Here is a 14,755-nt window from a genome sequence, read left to right as displayed (position 1 = left end):
ATCATCCCTCCTGGCGGGCGAAATTTCAAAGAGTTTGATTTAAAAAGAAAAAAAAAAAAGTGTTTAAGAGGTCGTTGATGGTCTGCACTGACGCAGGGGAAAGATCTAAACAAATGGGAATGGCCTGACATCATTTGAGTGTCTACCCTTGTGGGGTGGTGACGGGTATGTTTACATCACTACTACAGGCCCGGCCTAGATGTGCACTTCTGTCCGTGACTGGAGCCTGCAACGTAAAGAATGAAGATTAGGCGAGGAAAATCTTCGAGAGAGAAGATAAGTTTAGGAAAATCTTCGAAAGATTAGGCGAGGAAATCTTCGAGAGAGAAGATTAGGCGAGGAAAATCTTCGAGAGAGAAGATTAGGCGTGGAAATCTTCGAGAGAGAAGATTAGGCGAGGAAATCTTGGAGAGAGAAGATTAGGTTAGGAAAAATCTTCGAAAGATTAGGCAAGGAAAATCTTCGAAAGAGAAGATTAGGTTAGGAAAATCTTCGAAAGAGAAGACAAGGTTAGGAAAATCTTCGAAAGAGAAGATGAGGCTAGGAAAATCGAAAAAGATGAGGCTTTGAAAATCTTCGAAGGGATGTTTTCCCAGTCAACGAAAAACAATTCCATATCGGCACGACAGGCATATGGAAGACTAAATGATATCAACGAAAGGCAAACTCTGCGATGAACACAGGAACAAACAAACACCTTAGAGAGAGAGAGAGAGAGAGAGAGAGAGAGAGAGAGAGAGAGAGAGAGAGAGAGAGCTGAGATGTGCAGCAAGAGTGGGAAGAAGCTTCTAGGCTGTGGTGGTGCATTACGTGTGGGCCTTGCGTGCATCGCAACAACGTCTTCTTCGTGGTTCAAAAATCAGCGAGCCAAACTCAGCAGCCTCGGGTCAGCTCGAGTTGGCTGGGGGTGAGTTAGAAGAGTTCTGCGAAGTCAAAAGACAGGTGAGATTCCTCTATATTGGGCGTCGGGGTGTCTCCTGCAGCGTGTGAGGGTGCGCTTCACGCAGGAGCAGGGAATTGATCTTCTACCATCCGTTGACGTCGGTGCATGTCTTCACTCGCCTTCAGCAGGCGGGGTCCGGTAACACACACACACACACACACACACACACACACACACACACGCAATGGTAATGACATAATCTTAAGTGTAATCGGTGTTTTGTTTTTTTCCTTAACTCCTCCTTTTCCTCCTCTCTTCCTCCTTCCTGGAGCAAGAATTAAGGTTATTACCGCTAGCAGCCAGACCAGTGCCGGGTTGTTCGTTTTCTGTCGCTCAGTTCCCGATCTCAGGTTTCTGTTGCTCATTTACCGATACCAGTCCCGAGTGAATCTCAGTTTTCTGTTGCTCAGTTGCCGATACGGATTTCTGGGTCTTGCTCCAGTTTTCTGTTGCTCAGTTACCGATACGAATTCCTGCCGTACTCCGTTTTCTGTTGCTCAGTTACTCTTAACAGGTACTTGTTCTCGTTTTCTGTTGCTCAGTAACCGATATTTTATTTGTAGGTCAGTTATCTATACTGATTTCAGGTTCTTCGTTTTCTGTTGCTCAGTTACCGATACAATTGCTCAGTTACCGATACAAACTCCTGCCTGGGTTTGTCCGTTTTCTGTTGTACTTTCAGGGTTGATAGTATAGGGAGTCAGTTTATTGTTAACGTTCCTCTCAGGCTTCAGGCAATATGGACGTCTGTACCGGTCACAGGGGAGGTTATTCTGCCTTTGACCCAGCCTTAGAGAGAGAGAGAGAGAGAGAGAGAGAGAGAGAGTCTCTCAGTCCTGCTGTCTGAAATTCATGGGTCACTCGTTCATTTATTCAGAGTAAGGCACTACCACCACCACCACCACTCCTCTTGTGCTTTAGTCTCATCGGATGGCATTCAGAGAGGATTCGCATACCATCATCATGATAGGGTAGCTCTGTGTCCCCTGACCTGGAGAAAGCCAGTGATACAATTTTGGGGGTCGGCATATACAGGACTTGGTCACAATGGGGGGCGAGTTATGAACTCGTGAAGACAATGATGAAAAGCTCAGAACAAGTTTGGTTTGAAAGAACAAATTGTATCGAGGAGAATGAAGCGCCTTTTGAGTTAGTTGGATCTTAAGATTAGCTGCTAATGTTAAGTCAAGTTCTCATAGATCTGAATACAGCTGTTTTACAAAAGTAAGTATATTATGAGACCGGCGACTTATTTTGAATGAAGATGTTTATATGATATTTGACACCATGAAACTGCACTAATCAAGGGACATGCTTCTGTGTAGATGTAGGAAAATTTCTTTATAAATTTGTGTCATTATTTTTGGAAGGTGTTGAACCTGGCACCGTTATTTTACTAGTCACAAATGTAAATCACGCAAATAGTTTGATATACATAACTCAACATTCATACTCTTGTAGATGGACGAAAAGGGTTAGAATGATTTTAAGGATATATTTGATATATCTTTTGATATATCTTGGGGGGGGGGGTGGACTTCCAAGCTAATGTTGATATCATCACTGATTGGGCAGATAGCTATTTTTTTTTTTTTTATTTATTCTAACATGAGCATATTGCTGTAACAAATTACAAGACCAAAGTAAGTATCCGCTGTACCACATGTGTTACTGAAAGGTATTCTCATACCACTGAAGAGGAGGGGGTGAAATTTGTGGGCATGCTTTTTGATATATGATGAGACCCTCTCTGGTAAAGACTTTATATAGAACGTGGCAACATTGCTAAACATTGGTAGGTTGTATGTCAATATTGGGGAACAAATAAAGAAAACATACTGGTATTATGTATTTCATTATGTAGATCCTAACGGGAAAATGGTTGCCAGATGTTATTCATGTCACTGATATCTTGAAAATAGCTTACGTTGTCATTAATTTTAGTATTAGAATAAGCTTGGGGCCATTCACATCCCCTTTAGTTGAAAGTCTGTGTGGAGGTTCTGGTGAACTCTGTGTGAATTTAAGAATGATCCAGGCACTTTGTTTAAAGTATCTCTTTTAAGTTTACATAGACACCACATATGTTTATGTTGCTGAGAGGACTCTGGTATTTGCTCAGTATCCTAAGTTCTCCAAACATTTTAATGTAGGAATGAAAATGCCACTAATGAGTGTGGTTCGATTTAACTCTGTTCAAGACATGTTTTGCTTGGTTCCCTTCCTAGAAGGTCCCCAAAATCATGTGTGCCCAGGGACTGCATGATAACAACCATGAGCAACATTCACTCAGAAATAATAGAAAATAAACTCCTTCAGCATGTTGATAGTCATGCAGACCAAATGATTTTGTCAGTGACTGGGAGAGGAGAGGATGAAAAAACTCTTGAAGGAGAGAAGCCAAGATGTGTACATTGTTCTTCACCAAGACAACTGATTCTTCCAGTAACAAGAATGTTTTTTCCCGCTGCTATGTTAAGCATGCCTTTAAGGTGTATATATTATTTATGTGTTTGATAACAGGCTGACAGTTGATGATGATATTTGTTCTTCAGAGAACTGATAGGCTGACAGGTAATGATACTTGTTCTTCAAAGCGCTTGGTACACCTGGTAATGTACCTGTTTGCATTAATATATTTTGTTATGTCAACAGTTGTGTACGCCTGCCAACACTCCAGCAACACCCCCGGCCTTCCCTGATGCCCTAGCAGCATTCTCTAAGATGTCTACACAAGATAAACTCTCCACATCTCCGTCAGGTAACTGTGCTTCCTCATAAAATACATTAAATAAAAGATCAGGTAGCAGAATTTCCAGTGTTGCTGTTGTATCTCCAATCTACACAATCATTGAAAAATATTATAATTATGATTCTTGAGCAACTTTGCTGGATTAAGTATTGGCTTAATCCACCCAAAGGCTTTTTCAGTGAAATTTGAACAGTGTGGGGGTAATAGTCAGACTCCCTAAAAAATAAAAAAGGATGGAAAATGTGTTTTGAAGAATTTTGTGAGAATTTTTGTTTTTTCACCTATTTGAAAGAATATCTAATACACTAGTAATACTGTACAAGAAAACAAGGTGGCTGAGCAGATGGAAAACATGTTTAGAAGGCTTTTGTAAGGATTATTTTTTTATTTATGTACTTAAGAGTTGGGGTGACAGAGTATCATTAAATTTTAGGGAGAATAAAAAGATGTTCTGGAAGGAGGTAAATAAAGTGTGTAAGACAAGGGAGCAAATGGGAACTTCAGTGAATGGCGCAAATGGGGAGGTGATAACAAGTAGTGGTGATGTGAGAAGGAGATGGAGTGAGTATTTTGAAGGTTTGTTGAATGTGTTTGATGATAGAGTGGCAGATATAGGGTGTTTTGGTCGAGGTGGTGTGCAAAGTGAGAGGGTTAGGGAAAATGATTTGGTAAACAGAGAAGAGGTAGTAAAATCTTTGCGGAAGATGAAAGCCGGCAAGGCAGCAGGTTTGGATGGTATTGCAGTGGAATTTATTAAAAAAGGGGGTGACTGTATTATTGACTGGTTGGTAAGGTTATTTAATGTATGCATGACTCATGGTGAGGTGCCTGAGGATTGGCAGAATGCGTGCATAGTGCCATTGTACAAAGGCAAAGGGGATAAGAGTGAGTGCTCAAATTACAGAGGTATAAGTTTGTTGAGTATTCCTGGTAAATTATATGGGAGGGTATTGATTGAGAGGGTGAAGGCATGTACAGAGCATCAGATATGGGAAGATCAGTGTGGTTTCAGAAGTGGTAGAGGATGTGTGGATCAGGTGTTTGCTTTGAAGAATGTATGTAAGAAATACTTAGAAAAGCAAATGGATTTGTATGTAGTAGCATTTATGGATCTGGAGAAGGCATATGATAGAGTTGATAGAGATGCTCTGTGGAAGGTATTAAGAATATATGGTGTGGGAGGCAAGTTGTTAGAAGCAGTGAAAAGTTTTTATCGAGGATGTAAGGCATGTGTACGTGTAGGAAGAGAGGAAAGTGATTGGTTCTCAGTGAATGTAGGTTTGCGGCAGGGGTGTGTGATGTCGCCATGGTTGTTTAATTTGTTTATGGATGGGGTTGTTAGGGAGGTGAATGCAAGAGTTTTGGAAAGGGGGGCAAGTATGAAGTCTGTTGGGGATGAGAGAGCTTGGGAAGTGAGTCAGTTGTTGTTTGCTGATGATACAGCGCTGGTGGCTGATTCATGTGAGAAACTGCAGAAGCTGGTGACTGAGTTTGGTAAAGTGTGTGAAAGAAGAAAGTTAAGAGTAAATGTGAATAAGAGCAAGGTTATTAGGTACAGTAGGGTTGAGGGTCAAGTCAATTGGAAGGTAAGTTTGAATGGAGCAAAACTGGAGGAAGTAAAGTGTTTTAGATATCTGGGAGTGGATCTGGCAGCGGATGGAACCATAGAAGCGGAAGTGGATCATAGGGTGGGGGAGGGGGTGAAAATCCTGGGAGCCTTGAAGATTGTGTGGAAGTCGAGAACATTATCTCGGAAAGCAAAAATGGGTATGTTTGAAGGAATAGTGGTTCCAACAATGTTGTATGGTTGCGAGGCGTGGGCTATGGATAGAGTTTTGCGCAGGAGGATGGATGTGCTGGAAATGAGATGTTTGAGGACAATGTGTGGTGTGAGGTGGTTTGATCGAGTAAGTAACGTAAGGGTAAGAGAGATGTGTGGAAATAAAAAGAGCGTGGTTGAGAGAGCAGAAGAGGGTGTTTTGAAATGGTTTGGGCACAGGGAGAGAATGAGTGAGGAAAGATTGACCAAGAGGATATATGTGTCGGAGGTGGAGGGAACGAGGAGACGTGGGAGACCAAATTGGAGGTGGAAAGATGGAGTGAAAAAGATTTTGTGTGATCGGGCCCTGAACATGCAGGAGGGTGAAAGGAGGGCAAGGAATAGAGTGAATTGGATCGATGTGGTATACCGGGGTTGACGTGCTGTCAGTGGATTGAATCAGGGCATGTGAAGTGTCTGGGGTAAACCATGGAAAGCTGTATAGGTATGTATATTTGCGTGTGTGGACGTATGTATATACATGTGTATGGGGGTAGGTTGGGCCATTTCTTTCGTCTGTTTCCTTGCGCTACCTCGCAAACGCGGGAGACAGCGACAAAGCAAAAAAGAAAAAAAAAACAAGATATATAACATATGATGCAGAACAAGGAAACATGAAGTTGAAACTAAGACATATTTTATGATTAACGTTTTTTGAATTATGTTACACATTTTGCTGTATTCATGATGTCTTTGTTATGGTGTATCACAGTTAATTTGAATCCTTTAGAAATTGTCCTGTTGTAGTTTTCTTCTTTTTCTCATATTTGTTCTCTGTTTCCTGTGTTAGTGTGATGAATAGACGAAGAAAAGATCTCATTCACTCTCTCATATTCTCTCGCAGTCATGTGTAATGCATGGAAAAAACAGCCTCCATCTACAGCCAAACCCCATTGACCTTTTCATTGTTCCTTGGCTGCTTCATATGTCCTGATTCAGTGCACTGATAGTATGTGTACCCCTTTATACCACAACATTCCGATTCACTCTTTCCTGTACACACCCTTCAGTCTCCTGCATATTTGGCCCCTGAGCACTCAAAATTACTTTATTCCATCTCCAGTTTGGTTTCCTCCTTTCCTTGTCCCTTCCACTATAGTAATTCATTAAAATCCCTTTCTGGCACTTAGGGTTACTTTGAAAAGAAATGAACAGTCAGAGAAATTTTGTGAAGTGTGTTAAGCCCTGTGATATATCACCATACTGCTTCATTTGTTTGAATGCTGGTTGATAAGACACACAAAATTATAAGTACACATAGTAAATCTTCCAAAGATTTGGAAAATAAGTATCCATAATTTCATTAATGAACAGTGTGCACAACAGTATATTGAATGGTCACAATAAATCATCATAGATTTGACTGATGAGTCTTGTTCCTACATAGTAATTAGATAACAGTGATCACAAGTAAATCCAACTAAGTCCTCGCCTGAGCTCTAAAATTAATCAGTCAACAGCCATTTAAATATGGGTGATGTGTGCACAGTATCCAAGAAATCTGGTTCAATAGCATTGAGTATATATTGAAAAAGAAAATCTTCCTTTGTGTTACTTAAAGCATTAAAGGGCAAATTTGGATATGTTTGATCCTGTTGTTGTTCCATTGGTGTGAGTCTGAGATGTGAAAGTATGGATGAAGATGAATGTGTTAGAAATAAAATGGGTACAGAAGAGGGGTGGGAAATATGTTGGAAACTAAATGTTTGAGGATAGTGATTGGTGCGAGAAGGATTGATCGAATTAGAAAGGGTAAGAAAGAGGTGTGGCAGTAAGATGAGTATAAATAAAATGCTGAATGTTTTGGACTTATGAAGATGTTGAGTGAGGAGAGGATGACTAAGAGGTTAGAGACATCGGAAGTGGAGGGAATCAAAGAGGAGATGGAAGATTGGAGTGAAAGAGGTTTTGAGTATTCTGGGCAGAAGTTGTTAGGTGTCCAGGGGTTAGAGTGAATTAGAGCAATTTGATATACAGAGGTTGAACTTGGGCACATGAAGTGGTGAGGAGAAACCACAGCAATGTCTGTAGGGCCTAGTTGTAGATGATGTCAGTGCATTATATATGACAGCTAGGGAGTAGATGTGAATGCACGAAGCCCTTTCTTTTTCTGTTTCTGGTGCTAACGTGGGAAACAGTGAACAAGCTTGAAATTAAGAAATATGTTAGCAGATATGTCCTAATCGTCATATTATTTACATGGTGTATATACAAATGGATTTGTATGTAGCATTTATGGATCTGGAGAAGGCATATGATAGAGTTGATAGAGATGCTCTGTGGAAGGTATTAAGAATATATGGTGTGGGAGGAAAGTTGTTAGAAGCAGTGAAAAGTTTTTATCGAGGATGTAAGGCATGTGTACGTGTAGGAAGAGAGGAAAGTGATTGGTTCTCAGTGAATGTAGGTTTGCGGCAGGGGTGTGTGATGTCTCCATGGTTGTTTAATTTGTTTATGGATGGGGTTGTTAGGGAGGTAAATGCAAGAGTTTTGGAAAGAGGGGCAAGTATGAAGTCTGTTGGGGATGAGAGAGCTTGGGAAGTGAGTCAGTTGTTGTTCGCTGATGACACAGCGCTGGTGGCTGATTCATGTGTGAAACTGCAGAAGCTGGTGACTGAGTTTGGTAAAGTGTGTGGAAGAAGAAAGTTAAGAGTAAATGTGAATAAGAGCAAGGTTATTAGGTACAGTAGGGTTGAGGGTCAAGTCAATTGGGAGGTGAGTTTGAATGGAGAAAAGCTGGAGGAAGTGAAGTGTTTTAGATATCTGGGAGTGGATCTGGCAGCGGATGGAACCATGGAAGCAGAAGTGGATCATAGGGTGGGGGAGGGGGCGAAAATTCTGGGGGCCTTGAAGAATGTGTGGAAGTCAAGAACATTATCTCGGAAAGCAAAAATGGGTATGTTTGAAGGAATAGTGGTTCCAACAATGTTGTATGGTTGCGAGGCGTGGGCTATGGATAGAGTTGTGCGCTGGAGGATGGATGTGCTGGAAATGAGATGTTTGAGGACAATGTGTGGTGTGAGGTGGTTTGATCGAGTGAGTAACGTAAGGGTAAGAGAGATGTGTGGAAATAAAAAGAGCGTGGTTGAGAGAGCAGAAGAGGGTGTTTTGAAGTGGTTTGGGCACATGGAGAGGATGAGTGAGGAAAGATTGACCAAGAGGATATATGTGTCGGAGGTGGAGGGAACAAGGAGAAGAGGGAGACCGAATTGGAGGTGGAAAGATGGAGTGAAAAAGATTTTGTGTGATCGGGGCCTGAACATGCAGGAGGGTGAAAGGAGGGCAAGGAACAGAGTGAATTGGAGCGATGTGGTATACTGGGGCTGACGTGCTGTCAGTGGATTGAATCAAGGCATGTGAAGCGTCTGGGGTAAACCATGGAAAGCTGTGTAGGTATGTATATTTGCGTGTGTGGACGTATGTATATACATGTGTATGGGGGGGGTTGGGCCATTTCTTTCGTCTGTTTCCTTGCGCTACCTCGCAAACGTGGGAGACAGCGACAAAGTATAAAAAAAAAAAAAATATATATATATACTTACTTAATGATAGCTTCAAGAGCCACTTCTTTTTTTTTTTTTTTTTTTTTTTTATACTTTGTCGCTGTCTCCCGCGTTTGCGAGGTAGCGCAAGGAAACAGACGAAAGAAATGGCCCAACCCCCCCCCCCCATACACATGTACATACACACGTCCACACACGCAAATATACATACCTACACAGCTTTCCATGGTTTACCCCAGACGCTTCACATGCCTTGATTCACTCCACTGACAGCACGTCAACCCCTGTATACCACATCGCTCCAATTCACTCTATTCCTTGCCCTCCTTACACCCTCCTGCATGTTCAGGCCCCGATCACACAAAATCTTTTTCACTCCATCTTTCCACCTCCAATTTGGTCTCCCTCTTCTCCTCGTTCCCTCCACCTCCGACACATATATCCTCTTGGTCAATCTTTCCTCACTCATTCTCTCCATGTGACCAAACCATTTCAAAACACCCTCTTCTGCTCTCTCAACCACGCTCTTTTTATTTCCACACATCTCTCTTACCCTTACGTTACTTACTCGATCAAACCACCTCACACCACACATTGTCCTCAAACATCTCATTTCCAGCACATCCATCCTCCTGTGCACAACTCTATCCATAGCCCACGCCTCGCAACCATACAACATTGTTGGAACCACTATTCCTTCAAACATACCCATTTTTGCTTTCCGAGATACTGTTCTCGACTTCCACACATTTTTCAAGGCTCCCAAAATTTTCGCCCCCTCCCCCACCCTATGATCCACTTCCGCTTCCATGGTTCCATCCGCTGACAGATCCACTCCCAGATATCTAAAACACTTCACTTCCTCCAGTTTTTCTCCATTCAAACTCACCTCCCAATTGACTTGACCCTCAACCCTACTGTACCTAATAACCTTGCTCTTATTCACATTTACTCTTAACTTTCTTCTTCCACACACTTTACCAAACTCAGTCACCAGCTTCTGCAGTTTCTCACATGAATCAGCCACCAGCGCTGTATCATCAGCGAACAACAACTGACTCACTTCCCAAGCTCTCTCATCCCCAACAGACTTCATACTTGCCCCTCTTTCCAGGACTCTTGCATTTACCTCCCTAACAACCCCATCCATAAACAAATTAAACAACCATGGAGACATCACACACCCCTGCCGCAAACCTACATTCACTGAGAACCAATCACTTTCCTCTCTTCCTACACGTACACATGCCTTACATCCACGATAAAAACTTTTCACTGCTTCTAACAACTTGCCTTCCACACCATATATTCTTAATACCTTCCACAGAGCATCTCTATCAACTCTATCATATGCCTTCTCCAGATCCATAAATGCTACATACAAATCCATTTGCTTTTCTAAGTATTTCTCACATACATTCTTCAAAGCAAACACCTGATCCACACATCCTCTACCACTTCTGAAACCGCACTGCTCTTCCCCAATCTGATGCTCTGTACATGCCTTCACCCTCTCAATCAATACCCTCCCATATAATTTACCAGGAATACTCAACAAACTTATACCTCTGTAATTTGAGCACTCACTCTTATCCCCTTTGCCTTTGTACAATGGCACTATGCACGCATTCCGCCAATCCTCAGGCACCTCACCATGAGTCATACATACATTAAATAACCTTACCAACCAGTCAACAATACAGTCACCCCCTTTTTTAATAAATTCCACTGCAATACCATCCAAACCTGCTGCCTTGCCGGCTTTCATCTTCCGCAAAGCTTTTACTACCTCTTCTCTGTTTACCAAATCATTTTCCCTAACCCTCTCACTTTGCACACCACCTCGACCAAAACACCCTATATCTGCCACTCTGTCATCAGACACATTCAACAAACCTTCAAAATACTCATTCCATCTCCTTCTCACATCACCACTACTTGTTATCACCTCCCCATTTACGCCCTTCACTGAAGTTCCCATTTGCTCCCTTGTCTTACGCACCCTATTTACCTCCTTCCAGAACATCTTTTTATTCTCCCTAAAATTTACTGATAGTCTCTCACCCCAACTCTCATTTGGCCCTAAGAGCCACTTCTACCTTTATGAAAAGTGTTCAGTGTCTTCCTTGGATGTGTTGAGTTAATGTTTGTAGGAATGTATGGTTAGATGATGTCCATAGGTAGGAAAGTATGACTCATGTTTGTGTGAGGAGTGTGGTTCAGCTGGATATATCTCTCATGGGATGGTATTTGATATTGAGTTGGGAAGGTACTTGTTTAGTGCTAGTTGGATCACTTCAGTATGCATGTGTTTTGACAATGCTGCATTTGCTGAGGGTGAGGGGATTCGTAAGTAGAGGTTGCTGAAGTGTGAAGCAGGGAATGCTTTTTGTTTCTGCCTGGGTGATTGGTGGTTGATTATGGAGTGGTTGGTATGGGAGGGGTCTTTTGCAAAGAATAGGGCCAAGCTTGTAGTGGTGGGATGGTATTGGAAGGATTTTTGTTTCATAGTGTAAGTATTGTATTGAGTATTTATGGTTACTAAGCAGCCAATGGTTGTTCTGAGTGCTCTCTTTTGTGTTGTTTGCATCTTTGGCATAATTGCTTTGAAGAGGGCAGAGGACCAGGGAAGTTAGTCATAGTTTAGATTATAACCAATGAATTGTTTATATAGAATACTTAGGATGTCTTATTCATATCCACATCTAGTGCCAGTTAGTGTTATGAGGGCATTTCTTCTGTTTGTTGCTTTTTTGTTGATTCTGTTTGCTTTGGGAGTGAATATTGTGTGTCTTATGTGATGGTTTGTGTTTGTGATTGTTTGATTGTCTATGCAAGGAGATTGAAGAGTGTGAGCTGGATATATATATATATCTATATATCATTCATCATCATACATAATTGCTGTTTCCCGCTCCATCGAGGTAGTGCTAGGAAACAGACGAAGAATGCCCCATCCACTCACACTCACACAAACACAAATAAATGCCCACACGCACACATATACATATCAACACATACATACATATACATACACATACTCAGACATATACACATATACACATTCACACTTGCTCACCTTCATCCAATCCTGTCGCCACACCGCCCCACAGGAAACAGCATCACTACACCCTGCTTCAGCGAGGTAGCACCAGGAAAACAGACAAACAAGGCCATATTCGCTCACACTCAGTCTCTAGATATCATGTTTTATGCTTCGGAACCAAAGTTTCCTATCCACATCCAGGCCCCACATACCTATCCATGGTTTACCGCAGACGCTTCACATGTTCTGGTTCAGTCCATTGACAGCATGTCAACCCAGTATACCACAGTGTTCCAATTCACTATATTCCTTGCACACCTATCACCCTCCTGTATTTTCAGGCCCCCCAATCACTCAAAATCTTTTTCACTCCATCCTTCCACCTCCTAATTGGTCTCCTGCTTCGTGTTCCCGTCTCCTCTGACACATATATCCTCTTTGTCTATCTTTCCTCACTCATTCTCTCCATATGCCCAAACCATTTCAACACACCCCTCATCTGCTCTCCCAACCACACTTTTTATTTCCACATATCTCTTACCCTTTCATTACTTACTCGATCAAACCACCTCACACCACATATTGTCCTCAAACATTTCATTTCCCACTTATCCACCCTTCTCCATACAACCCTGTCTATAGCCCATGCCTAGCAACCATATAACATTGTTGGAACCACTATTCCTTCAAACATACTCAATTTTGCTCTCTGAGATAACGTTCTCTCCTTCCACACATTCTTCATCGCTCCAAGAACCTTCGCCCCCTCCCCCCACCCTGTGACTCACTTCCACTTCCATGGTTCCAATCTGCTGCTAAGTTCACTCCCAGATATCTAAAACATTTTACTTCTTCCAATTTTTCTCCATTCAAACTTACAGACCAAATAACTTGTCCCTCAACCTTACTGAGCCTAATAACCTTGCTTTTGTTCATGTTCACTCTCAACTTTCTCCTTTCACACACTTTTCCAAACTGCAGATTCTCACATGAATCAGCCACTAGAGCTGTATCATCGGCAAACAACAACAGACTCACTTCCCAGGCCCTCTCATCCACAACAGACTGCATACTTGCCCCTCTCTCCAGAACTCTTGCATTTACCTCCCTAACCATTCCATCTATAAGCAAATTAAACAACCATGGGGACATCACACACCCCTGCTGCAAAACAATCATTCATTGGGAACCAGTCACTTTCCTCTCTCCCTACTCATACACATGCCTTACATCCTTGGTAAAAACTTTTTGTTGCTTCTAGCAACTTACCTCCCACACCATATACTCTTAAAACCTTCCACAAATCATCTCTATTATCCATATCATATGCCTTCTCCAGATCCATAAATACTACTTACAAATCCATTTGGAAAGAGGGGCAAGTATGAAGTCTGTTGGGGATGAGAGAGCTTGGGAAGTGAGTCAGTTGTTGTTCGCTGATGATACAGCACTGGTGGCTGATTCATGTGAGAAACTGCACAAGCTGGTGACTGAGTTTGGTAAAGTGTGTGGAAGAAGAAAGTTAAGAGTAAATGTGAATAAGAGCAAGGTTATTAGGTACAGTAGGGTTGAGGGTCAAGTCAATTGGGAGGTGAGTTTGAATGGAGAAAAACTGGAGGAAGTAAAGTGTTTTAGATATCTGGGAGTGGATCTGGCAGCGGATGGAACCATGGAAGCGGAAGTGGATCATAGAGTGGGGGAGGGGGCGAAAATTCTGGGGGCCTTGAAGAATGTGTGGAAGTCGAGAACATTATCTCGGAAAGCAAAAATGGGTATGTTTGAAGGAATAGTGGTTCCAACAATGTTGTATGGTTGCGAGGCGTGGGCTATGGATAGAGTTGTGCGCAGGAGGATGGATGTGCTGGAAATGAGATGTTTGAGGACAATGTGTGGTGTGAGGTGGTTTGATCGAGTGAGTAACGTAAGGGTAAGAGAGATGTGTGGAAATAAAAAGAGCGTGGTTGAGAGAGCAGAAGAGGGTGTTTTGAAGTGGTTTGGGCACATGGAGAGGATGAGTGAGGAAAGATTGACCAAGAGGATATATGTGTCGGAGGTGGAGGGAACAAGGAGAAGAGGGAGACCAAATTGGAGGTGGAAAGATGGAGTGAAAAAGATTTTGTGTGATCGGGGCCTGAACATGCAGGAGGGTGAAAGGAGGGCAAGGAATAGAGTGAATTGGAGCGATGTGGTATACCGGGGTTGACGTGCTGTCAGTGGATTGAATCAAGGCATGTGAAGCGTCTGGGGTAAGCCATGGAAAGCTGTGTAGGTATGTATATTTGCGTGTGTGGACGTATGTATATACATGTGTATGGGGGGGGGTGGGGCCATTTCTTTCGTCTGTTTCCTTGCGCTACCTCGCAAACGCGGGAGACAGCGACAAAGTATAATAAAAAAAAATAAAATAAATCCATCTGTTTTTCCAAGTATTTCTCACACACATTCTTCAAAGCAAATACCTGATCCAAACATCCTTTACCACTTCTGAAATAACACTGCTCTTCCCCAATCTGATGCTCTGTACATGCCTTTACCCTCTCAATCAATACCCTCCCATATAATTTCCCTGGAATACTCAACAAACTTATGCCTCTGTTGTTTGAACACTCATCTTTATCCCCTTTGCCTTTGTACAGTGGCACTATGCATGCATTCCGCCAATCCTCAGGCACTTCACCATGATCCATACATA

The 14,755-nt window shown here is 42.2% G+C and overlaps 1 protein-coding gene across 1 annotated transcript in view; it reads left to right on the top strand.

The window, feature by feature from the left end:
• LOC139758662 (UBA-like domain-containing protein 2-B) overlaps positions 1–14,755 on the top strand; it is a 199,651-nt gene that overhangs the window by 180,631 nt on the left and 4,265 nt on the right. The window contains exon 4 of the mRNA XM_071680241.1: positions 3,599–3,704. Coding sequence (XP_071536342.1) covers positions 3,599–3,704 — 106 coding nt within the window. The remainder of the gene's footprint in view (positions 1–3,598; positions 3,705–14,755) is intronic.

Source organism: Panulirus ornatus, chromosome 2 (assembly GCF_036320965.1).
Source record: "Panulirus ornatus isolate Po-2019 chromosome 2, ASM3632096v1, whole genome shotgun sequence".
In the NCBI taxonomy this organism is placed as follows: domain Eukaryota; kingdom Metazoa; phylum Arthropoda; class Malacostraca; order Decapoda; family Palinuridae; genus Panulirus; species Panulirus ornatus.
Note: the sequence above shows the minus strand (reverse complement) of the source record. Positions and strands in the feature narration are given on the sequence as shown.